Below are 27,038 nucleotides of genomic sequence, written 5' to 3'. Positions count from 1 at the left end.
ACATATCTCCCCATTTGGGGTTTTCTTGGCAAAGATATAAGATTGGTTTACCATTTCTTTCTCCAGTGACAGAGGTTAAGTTACTTGTCCAGGGTCACAGAACTAGTGAGTATCAGGCCAGATCTGAACTCAGGTTTTCCTGACTCCAGGTCCATGCTCCATCCACTGAGTCACCTAGTTGCTTCATAAAATACTTTAATTACCTGTACTGCATAATACATAAGTGGAAATTTAGTCACCTGATAAAAACCGATAAAGCCAAAAAGAACATGGTAGGACCTAATGTGGTCTTTGTGTCTTGAATTCCCTAGTTATAATGACAAATCAGAATATATCTTTGGCACTAAGTTGAGGATGGGATCAGAGTAATCATTCTAACTTTATCAATACAACATTTAAATGAATCAGTAATTGACTAAATGAGACCTACGTACAAATATATAAAAATCTCAATATATTTGACTAAAAGCTTTAATTAGTTATCTCATTCTGCTTTGTAAGAGTTTACTCTTATTTTCTACTTTGAGTAGGTACTGTTTCACCAAGCACATTTATGCGAGGTGCCATACTTAGCTTTACAAGCAAATGCCAATTCATGTTTTACAAGAGGGCAAAGGCAAGAAAATACATGCCCCACACATCATGCCATTACTTATTATATTTATTGGATACTTTTTAATAAATATATTTAAGTAAGTACCAAAACAAAAAAAATACAAATATGAGATAGGAAAATTACTAAATTGGGGCTAAGAAGCATTGTTATCCTTACTTTAATAATTTGTGATTTCATTACTGCGGCTATACCCCGACCACTGCAGATTACAACCATTCCGTGACCTAGGATATGGTCTTCAAAAGTTACTATGGTTGAAAAATTCATCTCTGTGAAGCCAGCCTAGCAATGAGGCCTCTCTAAACGTGACTAGGTTGGTCCTCAGAGAACAGCTGGGCAGAACATATCTGAATACATACTTTGCTGGCATAATCTCCAGGGACCTCTACACCATGATGAGGCATTGAAGTAGGACTTTAGGGAAGAGCACTGGCATAACCGCCTTAATTATTTTTCTTAATATAAGAATTCATTTTTTAAACCACTCAATTTTTAAAAAAGAAGAGTGAATTTTTCTTTTCAGTTTTAGAAACTTAAAGACATAGAGCTTTGCTGTGGCTGCATATTTCTGATACAAGAGTTGAGGGGGAAGAGAAATCTCTCGAATGATCCCGTGAGCTAAAAAAACGGATATTGCTCTTCATCAGGAGGAATGACCAGATTAACAACTGATTGGAGGAGGAGCCTAGTCACAATCTCATTAATTTCATTTAGTTTACGACTAGCCTGAGGAAATAATGAGCTTGGAAATTTGAGGTCCTAATATGCAATGCTGGTTAAGCAATGAAGCAATCACTTTTTGAGTGGATATCACTCTATTTATATCTCATGTAGGGCTATTTTCTGTAGCAATATTTTGTTTGAAGAGCTAGATTTTTCTGCATGAAGTTTTTTAGCTGACTAATAAAGAGCAAAATCCAAAGACATGACAAGAGGAGAAAATCCATGAAAAGATAATGCGTGGCAGTGGTGCCATGATAGATGGAGGAGATGGAATACAGTACCTGTTTATTGCTGTCAGCAGTACAACACAGCTTCTTGAGAGACACAAAATGTCTAATTTTCCTAATAACATAAATAATCAGTGATTAGTAAGTCAGAGAAGTGGTGACACAACAAACCAGCACACTAAATCCATGAACAAGCTTTCTCTTAAGACATAACCCCAGAGGGGATTTGAGGCTAAATTTGAAAATAAAAAAAAAAAAGAAACTCTTTTACAAAAATATCCTAGATATTGTTTTTATGTATAAAACATGTCAGTCCACACATGCATGCAGAAATGTGTGTCTTCATGTGCATGTGTACATCCTCTCTTTTTGTAGCAGGACTAAAAAGTGTTTCCCCAGTAGTTTCTTCACCCAATAACAATGATAACTCTTGTGCTAGTTATCCTTCTCCACATATATGGTTTGAATTCTGCTTGGTTACAGTCATCATCTTAAGTCATCTTGGATAAACCATGAGACTGACTGGTCTACCTAGGGAAAACTCAATTGTCCTATTGTTTTGTCTTTAATTCTTGTCATGATTGTCATGCCAAAAATGACTACTTGGCATAATGCTAGTAAAGCCAACATTGGCAGCTCAATCCTCATAAGGGCCAAGGAGTTTCACATAGAGGAAAACCTCTTTTTCAAGGTCACAGACTATAAGGAATTCTAGTCAAACACTTCACGAATGTTTGTAATCACAAGGGGGACTACACAAATGTATGTGGGTATCTTAGCATTGGCTATCACAACTCCTTGAAAAACATTCATAGTGACTGGTCATTATCATATTTGTAAGATCAATTTCACGACATTATTTTTACAGACTCCAAGTTTTATGATACCTTCTTTTGGCTTAACTTTTTCTAGAGGGAAGAATAAGGAGAACAGGGATCTTAGAATATTTACTTAGCCAATGTGCACCAAATGTGGGCTTTCAACAAAATGTCTTCTTGCCCGTGACTGGAAAAAGTAAAACAAAAAACAACTCAACGACAGTAAAAATGGTTGGGGTGATGGAATCCCATGCAAAGAACGGACAACACATTTTGTTTCTTTTGCTAGTTATACAGATGCACAAATCAGAATCCTCAGAAAGACTGTTCTTAAAGAAATGTCTATTTTGTTTGGTTACCTAGATGATTCAGGTTGGAAACAATAGGTTCTTTGCTTTGGCTTTCTAAGTAGACTGGGCCTAAGGATGATAAAAGTAAGATGGGATTAGGCAAAATTGGCAGGCACATGGCATCTGAAAGTAAGTTGCTGAAAGAAATGGCAGTTCAGCAAATGGCACCTCAGGAGGTGATTAGTAGGCTCAAACCTGTGAGTACCTAAGCTTCTGCCAGTTTTCTTATGAGCGATCATACTGGCTAGAAGGATGTTAGAGGAAAAAATACAACGCAGAGCATATGGCAGTATGCAGTTGTACTTAGGCTGATTCAGTATCAACACTGAATAATAAGTACATAGCCTTGTGCCCTTAGAAGACTACATGTGTCCTCAAGGCTGCAGGTTCCCCACCCTAGTCTAGATTGTAAGTCTTACAAGGGCAGGGGCATCATGCCATAGTTGAGAGAGTCCTGACTGGGCTTGGGATCAGGAGATGAGTTCAAATCTTTCAAGCTATAAATGGCAAGTCTCTCATAACCTCATTTTCCTCACCTGTAAAACTGAGGTAATAGCGCCTGAACTCATAGGATTGTTCTGAGGAAACAGGAGAGCAATTTGAGGCGTTGTTTTATTCTACCCTTCTATCTCCCATCCCCCAGAGCCTAACCCAGGGTTCTGCACATAATAAGCATTTGTTATTTATTGAATTGGATCATTATGCTGGATGTGTAGTTCTTCTAATAACATAAGTACTGGCAAATCAAGTTATATTCATAGGAGACAAATGTTTATATCCTTCTCTCATTCCTGGGTTGCCCAAATTGGTCCTGCCTTCCTTTCCCCTCCCTCCCCCCGTTAAAGAATTCTGCACAATTCATGTCTCTCTTATGTACACATACTGCCATATGTTATTAAAATCATATTGACACTTCAGGTTAACTTACAAAGCCTAATCAGTAATTTATTGTAAGTGATTAAATAGCTCTGTCTCCTGTTTGGCCCAGTATACTTTCCCACATGGGGGAGGAAATTGAATTGCACGTTTACCTTCCCTTATGGTGACATAAAGCAATTGTACGCCTCTTTAAGATCAGAGATTAAATGAAACTGGATCTCACCAGTTCTAGGCTAACATATTTTTCTTCCTCAATCAAACGACCTCTCCATTCTTCACCTCTATCAGCCAAGCAGCCTGGGAGCTGCTGCATTATCCTCTCAGAGATACACAGAGGAGGAGGATGATATGGGAATAAGCTAACATATAGTAGAGGGTATGGCAGTTTTAGCCTTTCATGAAGCAATATCGGAGCAAGCTAGAGCAGAGCTTTTTCTCTTAAGGAAAGATGGCAAAGGTCATCCTATGAGATTGGGAGCCTGAAAGACACATAAGAGGCACATGATGGAGGATTATGAAAGACATTGTAGATGGGAAGGGGAAGGAATAGGTTTTCCTCGAGTCTTTTTTTTTTTTAGGTGGTCTGTCTTGGTGGTGATAATGGCTGTCCTTTGTTCTTGAAGAGGACATCACTATGTTGGGGTCAAGATCCAGCGTGTCTAACTGGGGCTGATCAGACCAATAAGAGCTCAGAAGGCTCTACCACAGAGCAGGCACCAATAGTCCATGTGAACAGTCTGTTTTGGTACTCATGCCCTAAATAGAGATGTTGATGTATTCATGAATCTGTAATGGTAACACTTGCTAAAGAAAACACAATACGTTCAACTGAGTCTTGGACTTTGTCATTTGCTATAAGAATTCAACGTTCATTTCTCACCCTCCTTGGCCAATCACTGGTGTGATCTTCACATGCTGTTGCACACTGTCTCCTGATTTTCTTCTGGCATAGTAAACCCCTTGCCATTCCTGCATAAAGAGAAGTATTAAAATTTCTCAGTTACTATTCATCCTTTGTCCTACAAACATCCCAGCAACTTGATTTCAAAAGGGTGGAGAAGATGTCCGTATGTAAAAATACAAAAGCAAATGAACTTGAGGCTATTTTTCAAGTATCTTCCTCCAACAAGAGGTAATGGGCATTGAATGGTGATATTGGCAGAGTGCTTTGCCACCAGCAATTGTATTGTGACCGTCATGTCCATTTTATAACTGAGAAAAATGAATGCTGGGAGGGGAAAAGGGAAATAAAGAAGAGGGGGGATGGAAGCAAGGAGTCCAATCCAGCCTCATACTGTGGAATCTACAAGGCTTGCCACAAGAAGTTAAAGAATCCTGCCAGGATCACTCAGGAGCACATATGGAATTCTATCCTCAATCTTTCAAGAGGTGAGGATAGGAGTGAGCCTTTGCTCCTGTTACAAACTTTAAAAGAGAGGGGAGAGTATGGAGTAATGGGGAAGGATGAGAATGGTCACTATTCTCTCTCCTTTGAATATTCAGATCCTGGGAACTTGTTTAAACATCACAGGCACTTGGTTGTGCTGTTTAGTCATTTTCAGTTGTGTCTGACTGTGATTCCTTCTGGGGTTTTCTTGGAAGAGATATTGGAATGATTTACCATTTCCTTCTCCAGTTCATTTTACAGATGAGGAAACTGAGGCAAACAGGATGAAGTGACTTGCCCAGGATCACATGGCTAGCAAATGGTTCATGAAGATGTGTCATAACTGATTCCAGGTCCCACACTCTATCTAGCCATTGCGCCATCAATAGGTGCAAATATAGGAACAGCTGGGCACAAAAGGAATGATTTCTGGCTACTCTTTCCTCATGATCCCTTCTCACTGTAGCTAACTAGTTCATACCTTGCTAGGGGACTACAGCAGGAACAGTGCAACAGTTCCATACACGTGTTAATGTGTTTTAAATGAGTCCCTGGGTTGTGTTTAGTAATTGATATGCTCTTTGCCCTTTTGTCTCCCACTTTTCTCATTCAGGGTCAACTGGTTGAATCCTGTCAGAGACTGCCCAACTCACTTTAGCTTCTTTTTTGCCTGATCTTCCTATAAGCTGAACACCTGCTTTATTTCCCATCATGGCTAGGAATATAAATGACAGCTAAGAAAGTGGGATGAACTGGGGTGAGGAGAAAGGACTCTATAAACTTGAAATTTACCACTTTCCAGGGAAATTACAGTGTGAGGGACTCACATTTAGACTGACTAGATGGCCACTCCGAACTTCCACAATTCTATGATTCAGCAACAGTTCTGGCTTTTGGCCATGATGCACGTCTGACAACCAGGTCATCAAACAGTTTGCTGATCTGTTAACAGATCAGGCAGTGTGGTGTGGAGGAAAGAACACTGCACCAAACCCAGTTAAAACTCAGCTTGAATTCTGGTCTTGTAATGGCCTGGAATGTATGGCCTTGGAAAAATCAATTAACTTCTTTGGGACTCAGTTTCCTCCATTGTAAAATAAGAAAGCTGAACTGGATAACTTCCAAAGTGCCTTCCAATCTATGGGCAAATGCAGGATCATCTTTGTTTAGACCAGAGCTGGTTGAAACAAATGATTAGGTAAATGCATCAAGAAGTATGGTCTCTCTATTAGGGAGAATCAAATGAATGGAGGAGCAAAATGTGAATTATTATTGGTGTTATTAAATATATATGTGTGTATATGTATATGTGGGTGTATGTATATGTGTGTGTGCATGAATATGGGTGTGTGTGTGTGTGTATATATATATATATATATATATATATATATATATATATATATATATATATATATAGCTACACAGATAAAGAGAACACATACTTCTCTGGATAAAGAAAACATGCAGCAAGTCACTACCTGGAATTCTTTCCCAAAAGCCCCCCTCCTCATTTTGCCCCTTTTACCTCTGCCCCAAAGAATCCCTCTCATCCTTCCAGACACAGCTCAGTGTTTTCCTGATTCCCTAACCTGGTAGTTGCCTCCCTCCTTCCTGAAACACCCCGTATTTAACTCTCTACTTGTTATCTTAATACTTATGCTACATACACTTATACATGTTCGCGTTGCCTTCTTCATCAGAATTTAAGCTCCTGGTGAGGAGGGTCTATTTCTTTCCTTGTATGTGTATCTCCAGTGCCTACAGCGGTGGTTGGCACATGGCAAGCACTAAATAAATGCTCACTGATTGTCTGATAGGAACAGTGAAGATATGTGCATATGTATAAAGATTTTTTTCTTTAAAAACAGATTAACTACCAATCCTATGGAGATTATCAGGCATGAAATAACCCAGCCTATGGTAGAAGAGGTCCAAAAACACCTCAAAGAGATATTTTGTACATAGAAAGTAGGTGTTTTAATTCTTTATGATATTTGTAACTAATCAGACTCTAAAAATCATAAAATGGAGACTCCCAGAAATCTTCTGGAAGGAGTAGAAAGAGCATTTACTAACCTTTCCCTTCTTGATGCATGTGTTGATGGTGTCCAGGAGATCTGCACGGTTTTGGTCGCTTTTGGGCAATTCAGTGAGTTCTTTCCCTATGAGCTCTCCCTTGTGATAGCCCATCATTCTTTCGAAGGCGGGGTTGACATACTGATAGAGACAGGTAATTCCAGGTGAGGTTAGGGAGTGAAAGAAGAATCAGTGTGCTCTCTCTTCTGTTAAGCTGTGTTTAGAGTTAGCTATGCTGTGAACTGCCATGTTGCTAAGAAATACAGTGAGTAGAAGCCATCAGCAGCAGGTCAATTGTAATCTACCAAGTGATCAAACCTACCCGATTTACAAGTTGACTGCCATATTAACACACTGCCTCCAGTAGGCAGCTTACAATAACTGAGAGCAAAGGAGAGTTACAATCCTTCCTTCCCAAGTTGTGGATTGAGAACATCAATCCTCCCCCTTCCCACACCCACACAGACCTTTTTTTCCAGGGATTGCAAGATTTTGGGGAAAATCAAGTTTTCTTATTAGAAAAGAGTCAAGACTCCTCAACTTAGTATACATCCTTTAGCACTTTCCATAGTCTCTGATGGATAAGAGCTCAGAAAAGAAATACCAGGACTATATGTAGCCAAAACCAAATAAATCATCCAACAGGTTGTGGCTAAAGTAATTAAAAAGCCTTGCATCTTTACCAAACAGTGATTTTGCCCTCTCCCCAATCTTTTACTCAATTGCCACTGGCAAAGTATGGAACTAATTTGTTTTTTGCATAATCTCCCCATTCATTCTTATTTTCTAACCAGGGTGTAAGCACTACCTAAGAAGCCCCTTCCCTCCGAAAGATTTCAGAAAGGTGTGGAGAGAAAGAATGTAAAAAGCAGACAATCCAGCCAGCATGAGGAAGACATTTCTGGGAACAGTGGAACCCAGGAGGCCCCTTTCCAAACTTTTTCTTAGGAGTATGGCATTTAAGCGCTCAAATTGCCATCTGTTGTTGATCTTGGTGGCATGCAAAAGATGATGTGACAAAAATGCCTGACTGACAGATAGTTGCTCAGTCTTGTTTGTCACTGCCACTGAGCTTAGAATGAAAATTGTGTTTTCAGTGATGTGTGCTCCTCTCCCATTGCTAGCAGCCTGGACTGCTCACAGACAGGGAAATCTCACCAACTTCAAAGTAACTGTGGCAGAAGGCAGTTTGAATTAGGAAGGCAGAAAATGAGCATTTATTAAGTGTTTACTATGTACCAAGTACTGTGCTACGCTAACAAATGTCATCTCATTTGATCCTCCCAACCCTGGGAAGCAGGTGCCATTATTATCCCTACTTTACAGTGGAGGAAAATGAGGTAGATAAAGATTAAGTGACTTGGCCAGGGTCACATAACTAGTAAGTGTCTGAGATTAGATTTGAATTCAATTCTCCCTGGCTCCAAGTCTAATGTTCTATCCACTTTGCTATCTAGTTACTTCAGTTAATTAAAAATATATAAATTGGAGACAACTGTAAAAGAAGGGCCATTTTTTTATTATAGATATTTAATCATTGTAACCGAGAGGAAAAGTAGATATACAACCAGTCTACCATGGCTAGGTTCAAATCTTCCCTCAAATACTTGATGACTGGGCAAATCACTTAACTCCTCAACTCCTCAGACAGCTCTCTGAGACTGTGAGGATAGGATGTTGTCTGCTTGAAGTGACAGAATAAATTCCTTCTCTGTGATTTCCCTGTTACTGATAAAATCGGTGATCCAAACACATGGCAAAAAACCAAAACAAAACAAACTACATAATTCAAACATATAAGAAATTTGCTTTAGCAAATATAAACAATGATCATGGCAGACGCGGGTGACTAAAAACACTATTTACATGTTTAGTTAACCCCTAAGCAAGGGAGTTAGTGCAAAGAAAAAATTCAGTACTATCTGTTTCCTCAAAATTACAGATTCCTAATTAATGGAACTGAAATAACAATTAGGTCCTGATTAGTGTGAATAATGAATCCTGTGAAATGGGTACATTATTTAAATTAGCACTATATCTTTCCATTGGGCTGGGATGAGTTACCATATTTTATACAATTACAATTTCCAGTAGCGTGAAGATGACGACATGTGACTGCTCAATGCGATTCATTATATTCACATTAATTGTGACCTAGTTGTGATGAGAATTTAATGATTAACTAAAGCTTGGACCTGACCCCAATTCAAGAAAGAAAATTATATGTGTTTAGTGTTTTCCTTCCTTAGGTCAAGGACTCATATCAGATATGGCAAAGTACAGAAACATTTCCCATCTATGTTTTTAAAAAACAAACACTCTTTTTCATACCTGAATGACATGATCATCACTGGTTATTTCTATGGCTTCATGACAGTGGTCAAGTGCCGTAAAAATTGAGTTACATGCCCTGAAAAGTGCAAATGTTCCATTAGTTTTGTTGTAAAACCAAAGCATCTTTCTCAAGATGGTTTATTTTACCTGCTGTTTTATTAAGTTAATCAATTCACAGAATGCATAAAATCTATTTTCCTCCAAACCATGTAATACTGAAACAATTATTTGCTTTAAAGAAAAGGTAACTTTTAAAATATATATGTATATATAGGTGTGTGTAAAAAGTAACTTTTAAAATACATATGTATATATGTGTGTGTATATATATACATACATATATATGTACATATATATGTAAACATTACAGCTAAGGAATGAATACAACTCATATCTTCCTGCACATATTTTAACAAATGAAAAATTCAAGAGGAATGTGAAAAATCTTTCTGGATAACATAAGAGCTATACACCAAATGCAACTTCATTACTAAGACAGTTAGTTAGAAACAGACATGACTGGTTTTCTAAGGACTCTAGGCACTCCTTGAACAAAAACCCTTAGGTTCCCATCCTATCTGTAGTCAGGGAGAAGTGAGATCCTGGTCAACTCAAAGAACAGAAATAGCCCCTCAGTTAAAGCACTGGATTTCCTTAGCCTTGAGCAATAGACAGAGAAACATTTTCCCTCCTTTTCTTATATTTCTCAGCTCAGACTAGTTTGAGAACAATTCACTTCTAAATGGCAATCAAAGGCTGATACCACTTTGATCCCTTCACCTAAGGAATCCACGTGAGTGGAAGTTCCAAGGAAGAAAATTTTCTGGGAAACTTTTTTATCTGTCCCTTTTAACTGCAACTCTGATATATTTCAGGGTAGGGGAGTAATTTTAACGAACATCCATTCTTGCTCAATAGAACAGCTTTTAGAGTTCTGATTGTACTGGTTGCTTAAATAATAAACACTAAAGGTACTTCAAACAATAACGATGTGATAATTCCTCTTAGAAAATCAATTTTATAGTGTTACCTATTAGTAAACACAGGAATCCATCCTCTGTTTGGTTTAAAGCATTGCCGTTGACTTTAATGATTATATCAGTCCTCCTCTTTGCTCTGTGACCTATTTCTTCTCATTACAAATACCCACAAAAGTCCCACCAACACACCCTCTCACGGCATGGAGATGACTGTGGGTTCTCAAAGAATATGCCAACAAAATGCAGTTTCCGGATGGTCCTAGCAATATCACAAAACTCAATGTGGATCCAACAATAGATTTGTGTACTTTTAAGGACCAGTCAAGTTAAGTACGGAGAAATTCATTACCAATAGATTGACCCCTAGATGACTTCAATGTCCAGAACAACCCCTGTAACCAAACAAAATCCAAAACCACCCTCCATCTTTTGTGACTCCCTTCTACTTCTTTGGTAACTGGCAGAGTGATGGTAAAAGGGAGAAAGGTTGCTAAGAGTTGCAGTTTTGGGTACATTTATAAATATTTATCTAACTACTAATACAATTGGAAGGCACTGGACATAGAAAAACATAGAATAACAACACAAAAATTAAATTTGCTATATTTTCACAGGAAATGACTTTTTTACTAATAAAGGAATTATTTCCAAACCAGCTGTCTATGTGGTTTGACCATCTACTTGTTAGGGCAAATATCAGAATCAATGCCTAATTAGAAGAAAAATAAAAATGAGAACATATGTCTCCAAATTGACCTATTCAAACAAGATGATGGCACCAAAAAAGTGAGACGTGGATAAAAGAACAGACATCAACAGAAGGTATGATCGCTTCCTAAGGAAGTTTAAACAGTGTAAATCACTTGTCACAATGAAGATAAAAGGGTCTGGAAACTGCCTCACAAAGCAAGTGCATGATCTATTTGCCAAGTAGAGTGTTATAGAAACCACAGACAATGCGAGTTTGAAATACAAATTCATTCAAAAAATCTACCCAGAAAGGATGGCTCAAGATTAAAAGTGGTACTTCAAAAAACAATGAAAAGTGGTAGACAGAAAAGCATCTTCCAGAGAACGTGGTGGACAGACTCAATTAAGACAGATCCTTCCAAGAATATTTAAAGATCAATTTGGGAAGGATGACAAAGACATAAAAAAGGTCTGCTAAGATTTTGAAAAAATTATTTTCTTCGTCAATCATAAAGCCATCACTGTCAAGCTCTAATATTGTAGTTCTGAAGCACTAGATGAGGAAGTAGCCATGAAAACAAAGTCAACAAGGATGGAAAGAGCAGCTGCATTACATCAAATATATATAAAGCACAGAGCTATGCTAAGGGCAACACAATTTTGAGGGTATTCAGGGATAAGTTCTTGAATATTTGAAAGGAGAGAATATCAAATACTTGGGAAAACATCATAGGCATTGTAATTACTGGAAAAGGTGACCAAGACAATAGCAATAACTATATTATGGGAATAATTTCAATATGAATCAAAGGCATTCTTTATGAAGGAATGAGAAAAGAATAGGCAGATTTTCACAAAGGATATTCTACAGTTAAGAATATTTATATAGTCACGCAAATGACTGAATGGCATGGAGAACATGGGATCCTACTGTGTTTATTGCTTGTTGGCTATGAAAAATCACTTGATTCAGTACAGAAAAATGTAACCTGTTCTAAGAAGTATTCTTTCATGTATATATTTAAATTATACATAATTACATAAAAGATGCAACAATAGCTATGACTTTATTCCATAACCCTCTGATCATTAATATCAAGTGAAGAATTAGACAGGAGGGCATGCTTTCTTTCCAAAGATGTCTGCCACTGTCATGATGGATGTTTAGTGGAGAATGGCAAAGAGGAGGGCCTCCTATATAGGGTAAGGTCTTCTAGATGTCCCTTTGACAGTTGGCATTGTTCTGATTTCATAAAGTCCCAGAACTTTGCAGAGCCTCCCAAATGGGATCTATAATCACTCAAAAGAGTTTGTCCAACAAACCATGAAGAAAACAATCAAATGGATGAATAATGACCACTGTCCAGTCTATGATATAAAGTGGGATGGTCAATCCGTAGAGCTTTTCTAAATCTCTTAAAGATATTGAATCTGACAATGGACTGGGATCTGAATTGAACCTGACAATGGACTGGGATCTGAATTGAGAAGGAAGATAGTGTACTGGATTGCATTTGAGAAACTACACTGTGTGTTTGCCTCTAAGCTTTTTCTGGAAATGATGCCCCATCTTTTTAAAATCATTATCCTTCCAATGATGCTATATGACTACAAATAATGGAATAACCAAGTCTCCCAAGAATTAAATATGAAAGTCACACACGTGCCAAGGGGTATGAATGGGATGCAGCACATTATTAGTGAAGAAATGTGTCTTAGAAGCAGTGTAAACTACATTGTTAAAGAGATGTAATTAAAACAAGAGACCACATAGTAAGAAAAAAAGAGCTGGGCAGTTAGCCTATCTTCTCCATTGGTGCCCAATGCAAATGCCAACAGATCAGGAGAAAGGCCCTCAACAGGTAACAGGATAGATGCACTATGATGAAGGATTTATGAAATTATCTGAATAAAAGTGTAATCTGATGAGATATGGGATTGTTTTACTTTTGAATTTGTATCTCCCAGCACTTAGCACAGTGCATGGCATGCAGTAGGTGATTAATAAATGCCTTTTTATTCATTCAAGTCATATTGAGAGAACAGTAGAGAAATATTTATACTTCAAGTCTGCAAAGTGCCATTTGAGTATCTCACCACTCCTGTGAGGTGGGTGCTACAGACATGATCATCATTTTACAGGTAAAGAAATTAAGGTTTGATTAAATGGTTTGACCGCAGTCTCACAGGCAGCATGATTCAGACATATGACTGGAGCTCAGCTCTTCTTGGCACCAAGTCCATCATTTGGTCCTGTATATTAGACTGCCTCATGAAATGCCTCCAGATTCTAGTTTATAATTAATGGAAGCTGTTTTTCCTAACTACTTCTGTCCACATAACCTGAAAATTAAAGCCAAGTAACCCTTCTGCCATCCATACTTCCTGCACAAATGAACACTGAAAGGAGCAGGGGGGAGGGTGAACAAAAATAAACATTTAAAGACAAAGATATGTGGCTACTAAAATACCTCCAGGTATGAGGTAAAGAAAAACCATATTTACTCAAAACATCTCTTTTGTATTCTTCCATAAAACGTACCTTGGAAAAGAGGCAGATAAACATGCGCTTGCCCTCATGTGCTTACATCTGAATTCACAAAAGGCATCTGAAGACAAGGATGAAATAATTATACTTTGCTTGGGCTTATTTTTAATTATCAGTATTTGCTAAATTAGGCCTTACCCTACAAATGTCATTGAGTTATGGATTAATCCCTTGTCCAATGAGAGAGAGAGAGAGAGAGAGAGAGAGAGAGAGAGAGAGAGAGAGAGAGAGAGAGAGAGAGAGAGAGAGAGAGGAAGAGAGAGAGAGAGAGAGAGAGAGACAGAGACAGAGAGAGACAGAGAGAGACAGAGAGAGGAAGAGAGGAAGAGAGAGAGAGAGACAGAGACAGAGAGAGAGAGAGAGAGAGAGGAAGAGAGAGAAAGAGAGAATTTTTTCAGTTGTGTGTAAATATGTATTTAAAAATACTACCATTGCTACCCTTTCAAGAAGTATCCTTCTTAAAAAACTTTCTTAAATGTAGCCTCCTAAAGCTATGAAACCATTGCCTTTGGTAACTGCCAATGAAACATTAAAAAAAGGAATACCCAGTAGCACAGGGTATCTTTTTATGAGCAATCTAGGTAAGAGTTTATCGATAACTCTTGCAAATTAATTACCCCTACAGATTCATACCACTGGACTTCAGTGCTGGGATGGACTTTAGACCTTTTTCTTACATGATTGCTATATTTTAAACAAACCTGCAGAAAAATGAGATAATCAATATGAGTCCTGTTCTCTGTCTGGAAACTTAATTGCTTAATTATTTTTTAACATTATTCATGCCAGGGTGCTTTTGCTTTCTGAACTTTCTGTTCTTGGGGACTCTGGCATTCTGTTTTATCTTATTTGCCCCTTTTTGTAGCATTCAAGGAAAGAAACTGAGGAACTGCCAACAGAAACAAAAAGAAGAAGCAACAATAAATGCTAGAATTCCTTAAATAACTAGCAGCATCGATGACCCTTATGGGGGAACACACTAGGAGAGGCTCAGGGGAAGGGCCTCAGAACTGGGAGTCAGGTGACCAGAAATTCAGCTGTACAACCAAACGCCTCTATGACACTGGCAAGTTTCCTTGCTGGCAAAATGAGGGGACTGGAGCAAAAGGGGATTGGACCATTCTAGTTCTAAGTTCTATGACTAGTTTCCATTCTAATTGACATCTCAAGGTCACTAATTCCCAAATGGAGCTCATTATTCCCTCTAAATATTCCTCTCCTCCCAGGATTCCCTCTTTCTGTCAAAGACTCCACCCTCCTTCTAGATTTGTGACCTCCATATGGACCATGACTTCTCACTCTCCTTGAACCCACAGATCCAATCAGTTGCCCAAGCCTTCCACTCTTTCCTTCACAACTCCCGTATCCCTCTGCCTACAAAACCACAGCGTTAGTATGAGCCCTCCTAATCACTCACTGAGAACACTGACACAGCCTCATAACTGGTTGCCCTGGCTTGAATCTCTACAGTCTAATGTACACATTGCTGTCAAAGTAATTTTCTTTAGGCACATACAATGTGACTGCCCTATTAAACCAATTTCAGTGGGTTTCTATTGCCTCTAGGATTAAGTATAATTTCTCTTTTTCACTTTTAAAATCCTACCCAAACTGGTCTCAACTTATTTTCTTAACCTCACTGGACATCACTTGCCATCCAGCGCTCTGTATTCAGTCAAATTGGTCTCCTCTCTGCTTCTCAAACATGACCCTCCATAACAGGGTTGTGCTGGCATCAGATTGTCCTGGCTTGCAAGAGCCAATTGTTAGCTTTTTAGTGGGGGTATTTACACCTCAGAAATCTGCAAGTGCTATAAGTCAGGGTTTGATTTCTTATTTTATTGATTGTCTATACTTAAGTGATAGATAATATATTAATAATGTAGTTTAAACTTAAAAGGGTGTCATGTATTTTCAGAGAGCTGGTTGTGAAATATTTATCAGCACCTTCTTGCCCCACATCCCATTTCATGTCTTTTTATGAGTTCCTCATGCATGGAATGCTCTCCTCCGTACCTCTGGCTTGTACCGTCCTCCCTTCCTTTAAGACACAGCTCAAGCACCATCTCCTACGTGAAGCGTTCCCTCATCCCCCAAACTGCTTGTGCCCTCTTTTCCTCATAAACTAGCCTACATTTCATGACTTTCTATATATTTGTATCTATTCATTTTATATTTATCCTGTATATATTAGTATATGTTCTTCTTATCTGCCCCTTTAGAATATGAACTCCCTGGGAGCAGGCATTGTCTTATTCTTTGCTCTTATATCCCCAGCCCCTACCACAATACTTCCCCCAAAGTAGGGGCTTAATAAATACTTGTTAATTGACTTGCTGATAGACTCTAAGCACTGAGAAGATAGGGTCAGTACCATTTTTCATCTTAGTATCTCTTTGTGGAAAGCACTTTGCGCATAGTAGGCATTTAATGGTCTTTGTCAAACTGAATTGTTCACATGTTCATCCAAAAGCAGGCCTAAGATTCAGGTTCAATAAATGTGGTGGTGCCTAGGGAGTGGGATCTATTGACGACAGCTTTCATCATACTGACTGCCCCTGGGAGCAGGGAGGAGTCAAGGAAAGGTGAGAATTTTTGCCACTGTAAGCACCAGCTCCCTGATTTCTGCAACAAGGACATGACGATACACCCCATCCCCCAACACATTTTGCTTTGCATTGGGAATAATGCTGCTTGTTACTGTGTTCACCCTGGACACCATCTGTCCTTAGTTCATCCCAGTATAGTGGGGCAAGTCTTCTAAAGCCTTTAAAGCTGAAACACCATGTTTCTCTTCCTACCACACTGTGATTGCCATAGAGTTAAAGTGAACAGAACTGCTGACAAGAGGGGGAGAGAGGTTCGAAAAGCCCTAAATAAATAAAAAGGCCCTACAAATACCTATTAATAAGGAGAAATATTTTGCTTCACAGAGCTTAAGGTCCTGTCAGTCAGAAATTATTCCCTACTAAAAGGGAATGATGGTGTGCTTAGAAGGCTCACGGGCTTAGCCATTAATAAGCTGACTGCCCTTAAAACAAACAGCAGAGTTTAGCTCACCTCCCAAATTACGGATATTAAACACCAATTAAGCAGTGCCTGGCTATGAGCTGATCATGACGCATGCCTCAGAATATGTTGAAGTCCGAGCTGCCTTTCTACGGAGACGTATCAGATGGGTCTCACACAATAAACTGCATAAGGACATGTATTCATTCCCATTCTCAAAGATGCCTGAATTCACAGGTGTGGCTACTCCTTCCATTGACATAAGCCATGAACTCTCTAAATACTGCTTGCCAGTCTTTGAGAACTGATGGGCCCCCCAAAACCATAACTTGGTGGCCAAGCATTTGTATAAATGAAGAAAAGTTCCCAATTTGAACAATGAATATTGTTCTACAGAACAAATCACCCGTGCTGGATGATGGCGATGTTACATATTTAGTTGCAGCCGGGGGTGGAATTGTAGAGAAGAGCATTATGTAATTCACTATATAATTAGATTATAATTGTTCACGTATTATATAATAAGGAGCTGAACCCGTGCAGGGAATAATAGGGCTGATTGTCACTGAAGTGCATATGGATTTTCTGAGTGTCCTTGATAAGGTAATGAGCCTCAAAGATCATCCAGGGTCAAAAGGATAAAGGAGGAAAAAAACCAAAGGTGAGACAGTACAGTACTATGGGAAAAGCCCTGGGCTTGGAGGAAGTGGGTTTGTGCTGATTACTTCTCGTGTAGTGCTGGACAAGTCATTTAATCTCCCCTAAACGTTAATTTTTTAATCTGTAAAATGATGATGTAAGACTGGATGAGTTTTAAGGTCCCTGCCAGGCCTAAGGCTATGGTCCTATGAACTAGTCTACCTGTCACCTAATACACTTTATGTATCCTTGTGGTCCAGGGGAACTCAGATTACATGCACTTGAGAAGAGTCTTGACGTCTTTTGCATGTCTGGACAGAACCATGAATTTGCGTTCCATTAAGCACTGCTTAATGGTGTCACAATTCACTAAACAAAGCAAAGATGCCAGGTTGCTCCACAAGAAACACAATACACTCCCCTCATCTCCCCTAGGTGCCCCACAACTCCTTCTGGGCCGTTGTTTTAATCCTTCCAAGTTTATAAACTGGTGTAGGTGATGAGGAGTAAGCGTCTCCTTTCACCCAAAGGCCCATTGCTGCTGAGGGTGAGGACAAGGTGTCCGAATCTTTGAGGAACACCACTTACTGCTGGAAGGACTGGACTAAGAATTTGAGTCCACTCACTCTGACTCTTACAGCTGACTCCTGCCTCACTCAGCACCACTCTCCTGTCAAGTCAAACCAGGCAGCAAAATTTATTGTGTCAGACACCATGCTAAACACCAGGGATGTGACAAAAGGTAAAAACACACAAAAACAAAAAACAACCAGTCCCAGTTCACCATTTAATGGAGGAGATGACAGGCAAACAACCATATACAAACACATGTAGATATTAACTCTTCTTTAAGGTTTGGGTATTTATAGACTGCAGGGAATAGGGAGAGAACTGGGGAGTCGTACTGTACTTGTCTCTGTGTTGTGTTCCACCTGAGCCGTAATCTGATGTAGACTTAGCAAAGCCAAGGCTGCTGTCTGTTGAGTCATTTCAGATGACTCTGCTTGACTTCATTGTCACACGGTGGAATGAATACCTTTGAAAGAAAGGCCTTAACACATTAAAAATAACAATGAGGCAACACCAAGGCAACTGCCCTGAACTACAGGATGTCCTCACATTCTGCTATTAGATTATTATTGTCATCCAGCTCGTTAAATATTTTGTCAAAACAATAATGACGTAAAATTAAATGAATAAACTTTCCAGACTATATGGAGCTGTATTGTTTACCTCTAAGACAATTCATGGGCAAGAAACTAATCCAAAGTAAGGTGAATTTTTTTTTCAGGTACTCGCTGTGTGTGACCTAGGGTCACTGCACTTTTATTGGCCTCCGTTTCGCCAACTGTAAATGAATAGAATAATAGCACCTACTTCCCAGGGTTGTCGTAAGGATCAAATGAAAGGATATTTTTAAAGCGCTAACCACAGGGCCTGGCACATTCACTTGTTGCTGTCATTTTTTTATTTTACTCAACTCTTCCTGACTCCATTTTGGGTTATTTTGGTAGAGATACTGGAGTGGTTTGCCATTTCTTTCTCCAGCTCATTCGACAGATGAGGAAACTGAGGCAAACAGGGTAAAATGACTTGTCTAGAGTTGGTCACAGCTGGTAAGCATCTGAGGCTGGATTTGAACTCAGGAAGATGAGTCTTCCTAACTCTAGGCCTGACAATTCTATCTACTGCACCCTCTAGCTGCTTTCTGATGTATAGTAGGTGCTTAATAAATGCTTATTTCCTTGCTTCCTTGCTATTAATTGTGAAACCATCTAAAATACAGTATTTATACCTTTACATGACCTGCCTCAATGGATTATTTTGCATCAAGGAGTTTTAAAACTGCAAAGTATGGTATAAGTGTTATTATTATCATACAATAAATATTAATTAGAAACAGTAGAGGTCACAAGAAATGCAAACAATAATTTACACATTAGTATGATTAACAAAAATAAGTTGTTGAAGGTAAGGCAATGTGGTTTCTGTAGAGGAAAATGATGCTTCATCCATCTTTGTAATTGTTGAAAGGCGATATAGACAAGGAGAACCAACAGGCTTAGACTTTCTAAGTAAGTCAGTTAGTTAACAAACATTTATTAAGTGTCCAAGCATTCATGCTAAGCACTGAGGATATCAAGACAAAAAGAAAGTTTCCCTCTTCCTCCAAAGCAAAACTAAAACCCCCAAACACACAACACTGTTGGAAAACAAATACTGAAGGAAGTATTACTTCACTGAAATTCTGGCTCTGCACAGCAAGTCATTAAGGCTGGACCCTTGTTAAGTCATCTATAAAACAAGAGGATGGGGCTGGATGATCTTTAAGGTCCCTCAGCTCTAAATCCTATTCTGTTATGGGCAGAGTTGTATTAATAGACAACCCTGTTGCTTAAACATTTCTTAGACAGCATAGAAAAGAAATGATGAAATTTGTAAGAATGGGAAGGAGGCTTGGCTCTTTCAACTAAGAAAATATAAGCCCAGAAAATGAGCTTCTGGAATCCTTCACACAGCTCAGGTCCTCAGAGGTAAGACAGAGCTGGGAAAAGGTCAAGGAAAGGCAACAGAAATAATTCAGGGGAAGCGAGAAAGACTAAATCTCTAGTCTTAAAGGACGAAGGTTCCAAGAAGATGCGACCATAGCCTGCAAAAATCACAAAAGGAATGGGAAGGTGATGTAGACATATTCATGGGGCACACCCTGAAGCTTAAAGTTTGAGAAGACATAAAAGGAATTTAAAAAAACCTACAATGGTCAGTAAACTTAATGGAACACATTACTATAAAAGGTAGCTGACTTTTATAGGAGTAGAGATGGAAAGGATCTTGGAAGTCACCTGGTTCAACCTCCCTCCAGGTAAGGAGACAGCCCGAGAGAGAATGTTTCTTGCCTGTGGTTACTACAGATAGAACCCAAATTATAGAATGAGTCTTCTGACTTCAAGTCCATCTGCCTTTACATTTTACCATGTTATCTCCCTTCAAAATAAAAAGAGCTTCAAGAAGGAATTTAAGATAAACTCAGTTAACAAAATCAGAGCCAATTCCAAAGGAATTCATGAGACCAAAGATGTAGCCCTAACCTTGAATCTGAATTAATAGATGCCAACAACCATGTACTTCCATAGATTATCCTTTAGTGGAGATGTGACTTAGAGAGCAAACATACACACACACACACACACACACACACACACACACACACTTTTCTGGATGATGATTAGAGCAAAGATTTTACTATTAGTTATTTTTGATGTGTACTGAGTAATGGAGGACTGCTAGGTGGTACAGTGGATAGAGTACTGGGTCTGGGGTCAGGAAGATATCTTACTAGTTGTGTGACCCTGGGCAAGTCACATAACCCTTTTTGCCTCAGTTTCCTCATCTGTAAAATAAGCTACAGAAGGAAATGGCAAACCACTCCAGTATCTCTGACAAGAAAACCCCAAATGAGGTCACAGAAATTTGGACATGACTGAAAAATGACCCAATAACAAAATGAAAAATAGATTTGTGTTTTATGTACATATGTACTCCTTTCCATCTTAGTTATGAAATGCCATATTGTTGATAATTAAGTTCTTTATCACAAATTATGGTCACAGACCTAGTGTGCATGTAGTATAGAAGACAGACAGCTGGGAGATGAAGTCAGGAGGACCTAAGTTCAAATCACAATTCCTCTCAGCCTTGGTTTCCTCATCTACTTCACAGTATTGTGATGAGGATCAAATATGTATCAAGTGCTTTCAGAACCTAAAAGTGTTATCTAAACATTAATTATTATGATTAATTGTCTAGAGTAGTACATGAGTTGGGTCTGGTAATGATTAGGACTTTGTAATCAAATACAATTTTTTATTTAGGAATGAATACACCAAGAGATTTTGGTACCAGAAATCAAAATTATGACTAGTTTAGGAGGCTGGATAAAATGCTTCATCTTTTCTCAGTTCCAAAGAGCTTTATAGCTTGCTTCTTGAAAGACTGGCTAGTATGATAACAATTCCCATTAACTTCATCAAGATAACTCTATGAAGTAAGTAATAGCAAGGATTTTTTACCTCATTTTGTAGGTCAGGAAACTGAGGTCAGTAGAGGGTAAAGCACCTGCTTAAGGTCATTCTAGTGTCTAAGGTCCCATTGGAACTCAAGTCTTTCTCATCCCCAATACTCTTTCTGCTCAGCATAAAATGGCTATCATGGCAACTTAATTTTAGCCAGAATGATAACCACCCACTTTCACATGCTAACATCATATAGGTCCAAACAAGAATTCACAAAGAGAAATAAAAGGTAATCCTCTGGAGCTACCTATTCTTCAGCCAGAGTCTGACAAGTGAATATTGAGCAATACTTTCCTCATACATTATTTTAAGAATGTGCTTGAAATAGTCTGTGCTGAGAAAGGGAGGGGAGCTAAACACTTCTCCCATCCTTTCCAAGGGCTCCTGCTCTAGCTACATCATAAAGGATGTGTGACATGGGCTCTGGAAGCCCAACGGAGAAACAGAAAGTGGGGTCAATCAATTAGAGTTACCTTCTGGTCGGAGGTGCCTTTTTGATTTTTTGCATTTACAGTATTGCTAAATCACAGCTTAATTCTGTCATGTTTCCACGTACCGTAATTTGAACTGTGATCGAACTTCTCCATGTTCTATTTGAATCAGTTCATTGTAACAAGCAGTGATACTGCTATTCTCCATAAATCTCTGGAAAAAAAAAAGAATCAAAGATAGACTGTGAGACATGCACAATCATTTGTTAGAGAAGAAAACCCTAAATATAATAAATATTTCCCCATCCCTCCACTTTTATGTTTATTATCTTTACTGTCTTATTTCAAAAAAGCATGAAATCAAATGGAAGGTAGAGACAGAGCCAAGATGGTGGAGTAATGGCAGATACTCACCTCACTCTCTGCCAAGTCCCTGCAAATACCTTTAAAAATGACTCTAAACAAATTCTAGCATAGTAAAACCCACAAAAAGTGGGAGTGAAACAAATCTCCAGTCCAAGACAACTTGGAACATCAGTAAGAAAGGTCAATTGCACCAGCGTGAGAAAGGAGCTCAGTCCAGCACAGCCACACCGGCACACTCTGGGCCCCAGCAAACCAGGAACAAGCCTTGGGAGCCACTGAATCTGCAACACCAGTGGCAACTACAGTGGCTGCTTCCAGAGCTCTCAACCCACAGATGGTTAGGGGGTCAAACAATTGGTTTGTAGCAGATTCCAGGGTTCTCTTTGCTTGCACTGAGGCAGGACTCTAATGCTTTGCCCTTATTTGGAATAACATTGCAGTCCCAGGGCAGGGAGGAACACTAGCCCATCAGAGTTTGTGGCCACAGTGGAGGGGCAACCCTCCTCACAGTTCCAGGGCAGAAAAGAGTGCTTCTGGTCTCTTACAAGACCAGAGCACAGGCCAGTCTAGAAGTAAACATACTTCTCCTTAGATCATACTACTTTGGAAGAATTGAAAACTTTCAGGTCCCTGGAAGTATCTCTGAACACAGCTACACAAAACCCCTGAAGCTTGAGACAGTGTGCCCTCCACCCTGGAAGCAGAGCCCTACCTAGCAAAGAGTTCAATAATAGGCTGGGAAAATAAGCAGGCAATGGGAAAAAAAAAAAAACTCTGACTATAGAAAGTTACCAAGGTGACAAGAAAGATCAAAACACACAGAAGAAGAAGACAACGTCAAAGCTCCTACATCCAAAGCCTCTAAGAAAAATATGAATTGGTCTCAGGCCATGGGAGAGTTCAAAAAGGGATTTTGAAAATCAAGTAAGAGAGGTAGATGAAAAATTGGGAAAAGAAATGAGAGTGATGCAAGAAAATCATGAAAAATGAATTGACAGCTTGCTAAAGGGGACCCTCCCCTAAAAAAACTGAAGAAAAAAAAACCTTAATAAGCAAGTTAACACAAATGGTAAAAGAGGTCCAAAAAGCCAATGAGGGGAAGAATGCCTTAAAAAGCAAAACTGGCCAAATGATAAAGGAGATCCAAAAGTTTACTGAAGAAAATAATTTCTTAAAAATTAGAATAGAGCAAATGGAAACTAATGAATCTATGAAAAATAAAGAAATTATAAAACAAAACCCAAAAGAATGAAAAGATAGATCCAGGAGAGATGAATTAAAAATTATTGGACTACCTCAAACTCATGATCAAAGGGCCTAGACATCATCTTCCAAGAAATTATCAAGGAAAGCTGCCCTGATATTTTAGAACTGCAGGGTAAAATAGAAATGGAAAGAATTTGCCAATAACCTCCTCAAAGAGATCCCAAAATGAAAACTGCCAGGAATATTATAGCCATACTCCAGAGTTCCCAGGTCAAGAAGAAAATATTGCAAGTCGTCCGAAAGAAACAACGGAAGTATCATGGAGTCATAATCAGGATAATAAAAGATTTAGCAGCTTCTACATTAAAGGACTGGAAGGTTTGGAATAAGATATTCCAGGGGGCAAAGGAGCTAGGATTGTAACCAAGAATCACTTACCGAGCAAAACCGAGTATAATCCATCAGAGGGAAAAATGGATGTTCAATAAGATAGAGGAATTTCAAGCATTCTTTAGAAAAGATCAGAGCTGAAAAGAAAATTTGACTTTCAAATGCAAGACTCAAGAGAAGCATATAAAAGTAAACAGGGAAGAGAAATAATAAGAGATTTATTAAAGTTAAACTGTTTACTTTTCTACATGGGAAGATATTATTTGTAATTCATAAGACCTTTCTCATTATTAGAGTAGTCAGAAGGAATATATAGATATAGATATAAAGATAAGTGTGAGTTGAATAGGAAGGGAAGCTATATAAAAAATAAAATTAAGGAGTGAGAGAGAGGAATGTAGTGAGAGAAAGAGAAAGGGAGAAGTAGAATGGGGTAAATTATCTCACATAAAAGAGGGAAGAAGGGGAAAACTGTGTGTCACCTGGGTGAAAGAGGAACACATAGCCTGGTTGGGTTTGGCCCCAGTCTCAGGGTGGTCAGGGTGGTGGTAGTGGTGGCAGCAGCAGCACTGGCAGAGGCTTTTTCCAGAGCTCTGCGCCCACAGACAGTGGGGGATTGAGAGGCTGATACATAGTCCCTGAAACTTGGGACAGTATAACCATCCCCACCCCCACCTACAATGGAAGCAAAGTTCTACCGTGATAGAGTTAGAAAGTCAAGTGTTTGACTGGGAAGATGAGTAAACATTGTGAAAGAACTCACAAGATAGAATCTTACTTTGTGACAAGGAAAGTCAGGGCATACAACCACAGGAAGAGAGCAGAGTCAAAGCTCCTACATCAAAGGCCTCCAAGAGGAATATGAATTGGTCTCAGGTCATGGAGGAGCTCAAAAAGAATTCTGAAAATCAAGTAAGAAAGGTAGAGGAAAAATTGGGAAGATAAATGAGAGTGATGCAAGAAAATCACAAAAATCAAATGAACAGCTTGCTAAAGGAGACCCAAAAAATATTGAAGAAAATAATACCTTAAAAAATAAGCCAACCTAAATGGCAGAAGTAGTCCAAAAAGTCAATGAGGAGAAGAATGACTTAAAAAGCAGAATGGGCCAAATGGACATGGAGGTCCAAAAGCTCCCTGAAGAAAATAATTCCTTCAAAATTAGAATGGAGCAAATAGGCTAGTGACTTCATGAGAAACCAAGAAATTATAAAACATAACCAAAAGAATGAAAAAATAGAAGACAATGTGAAATATCCCATTGGAAAAACCACTGACCTGGAAAACAGATCCAGGAGAGATAATTTAAAAGTTATTGGACTACCTGAAAGCCATGATCAAAAAAAGAGTCTAGAAATCACCTTTCAAGAAATTATCAAGGAAAACTGCCCTGGTATCTTAGAATCAGAGGGTAAAATAGAAGTGGAAAGAATTCACTGATGACCTCTGGAAAGAGATCCTAAAAGGAAAACTCCTAGGAATATTGTAGCCAAATTCCAGAGTTTCCAGGTTAAGGAGAAAATATTGCAAGCAGCCAGAAGGAAACAATACAATTAGAATAACACAAGATCTAGCAGCTTCCATATTAAGGGATCAAATGACTGGGAATATGATATTGCAGAATTCAGAGGAGCTAGGATTAAAACCAAGAATCACCTACTCAGCAAAACTGAGTATAATCCTTCAGGGGAAAAAATGGATATTCAATGAAATAGAGGACTTTCAAACATTCTTAATGAAAAGACCAGAACTGAATAGAAAATTTGACTTTCAAATATAAGAATCAAGAGAAGCATGAGAAGGTAAATAGGAAAGAGAAATCATAAGAGATTTATTAAAGTTCAACTGCTTATATTCCTACATGGAAAGATAGTATTTGTAACTCTTGAAACTTTTCCCAGTATTAGAGTAGTTGGAGGAAATAGAAAGAAACAAAGAAACAAAGAAAATTGATAGATAGATAGAAGATAGATGGCACAGAGTAAGTTGAATGTGAAAGGATGATATCTAAAAATAAAATTAAGGGGTGAGAAAGGAATATATTGGGAGAAAGAGAAAGGGACAGATAGAATGGGGGTAAATTATCTCATATAAAAGAGGCAAGAAAAAGGTTTTACAATGGAGGGGAAGGGGGGAGGTGAGAAGGAATGAGTGAACCTTACTTTCATTGGATCTGGCTCAAGGAGGGAATAATATACACATTCAATTGGGTATCTAACCCTACAGGAAAGTAGGGGGGAAAGGGATAAGAGGGGATAATGGTAGAAGGGAGGGCAGATTGGAAGAAGGGGTACTCAGAATCAAACATTTTAGAAAAGGGACAAGGTCAAAGGAGAAAACAATAATTGGGGGACAGGAGAGGGTGGAGGGAAATATAGTTAGTCTTTCACAACATGACTATTATGGAGACATTTTGCATAACTATACATATACAACCTATATTGAATTGCTTGTCTTCTCAATGGGGTGAGTGGGGAGGGAAACATGGAGAGAATCTGGATCTCAAAGTTTTAAAAACATGTTAAAAAAAACTGCTTTTACATGCAACTGGGAAATAAGATATACAGGCAATGGGGTATAGAAATCTATCTTGCCCTTCAAGAAAGTAAAGGGGAAGGGAATAAGAGGGGGGATGATAAAAGGAAGGGCAGACTGGGGGAAGGGTAATCAGAATGCATTCCATCTTGGGGTGGAGGAGGAGAAAGATGGGGAGGAAATTTGGAACTCACAATCTTGTGTAAATGAATATTGAAAACCAAAAATAAATAAATTTAAATCTTAAAAAAACAAAAAGAAATAAAAAGCTTTTACAGTGGAGGGAAAGAAAGAGGAAGTGAAAGAAGGAGTGAACCTTAGTCTCATCAGAACTGACTCAAAGAGAGAATAACACACACACTAATTGGGTAGAGAAATCTATCTTACCCTACAGAAAAGTAGGGTGGAAGGGGAGATGAGAAGGGTGGGGGGTGATAGAAGGCAGAGCAGATTGGGGGAGGGGTAATCAGAAGCAAACTTTTGAGGAAGGAAAGGGAGAAAGAGAGAGAATACAGTGAATGGTGAGGGGGGGAGAGATAGGATCGAGGAAAATACAGTTAGCCATGGTTGCTTAAAATAAAAATTTTGAAGCAAGTTTCTCTGATAAAGGCCTCATTTCTCAAACATAAAGAACTCAAGTTAAATTTGTAAAAATGAGAGCCATTTCCAAATTGATAAATGATCAGAAATTTTCTTGAGGTTTTTTTTTTTTTGAGGTTGTTTTCTTTCATCGCAGGACTATTATGGAAGTGTTTTGTATG

At 38.6% G+C, this 27,038-nt stretch overlaps 1 protein-coding gene across 4 annotated transcripts in view; it reads right to left on the bottom strand.

Moving 5' to 3' along the window:
- PDE8B (phosphodiesterase 8B) overlaps positions 1–27,038 on the bottom strand; it is a 331,778-nt gene that overhangs the window by 86,131 nt on the left and 218,609 nt on the right. For all 4 annotated transcript variants that reach the window (XM_072606396.1, XM_072606392.1, XM_072606395.1 and 1 more), the window contains 5 exons: positions 21,906–21,994; positions 9,408–9,486; positions 7,077–7,217; positions 4,494–4,582; positions 1,621–1,681 (listed from right to left, as the gene is read on the bottom strand). In XM_072606396.1, the coding sequence (XP_072462497.1) occupies positions 1,621–1,681; positions 4,494–4,582; positions 7,077–7,217; positions 9,408–9,486; positions 21,906–21,994 (459 nt within the window). The remainder of the gene's footprint in view (positions 1–1,620; positions 1,682–4,493; positions 4,583–7,076; positions 7,218–9,407; positions 9,487–21,905; positions 21,995–27,038) is intronic.

This window comes from Notamacropus eugenii, chromosome 4 (genome assembly GCF_028372415.1).
Source record: "Notamacropus eugenii isolate mMacEug1 chromosome 4, mMacEug1.pri_v2, whole genome shotgun sequence".
Lineage (NCBI taxonomy): Eukaryota > Metazoa > Chordata > Mammalia > Diprotodontia > Macropodidae > Notamacropus > Notamacropus eugenii.
This window is presented reverse-complemented; position numbering and strand designations above follow the sequence as displayed.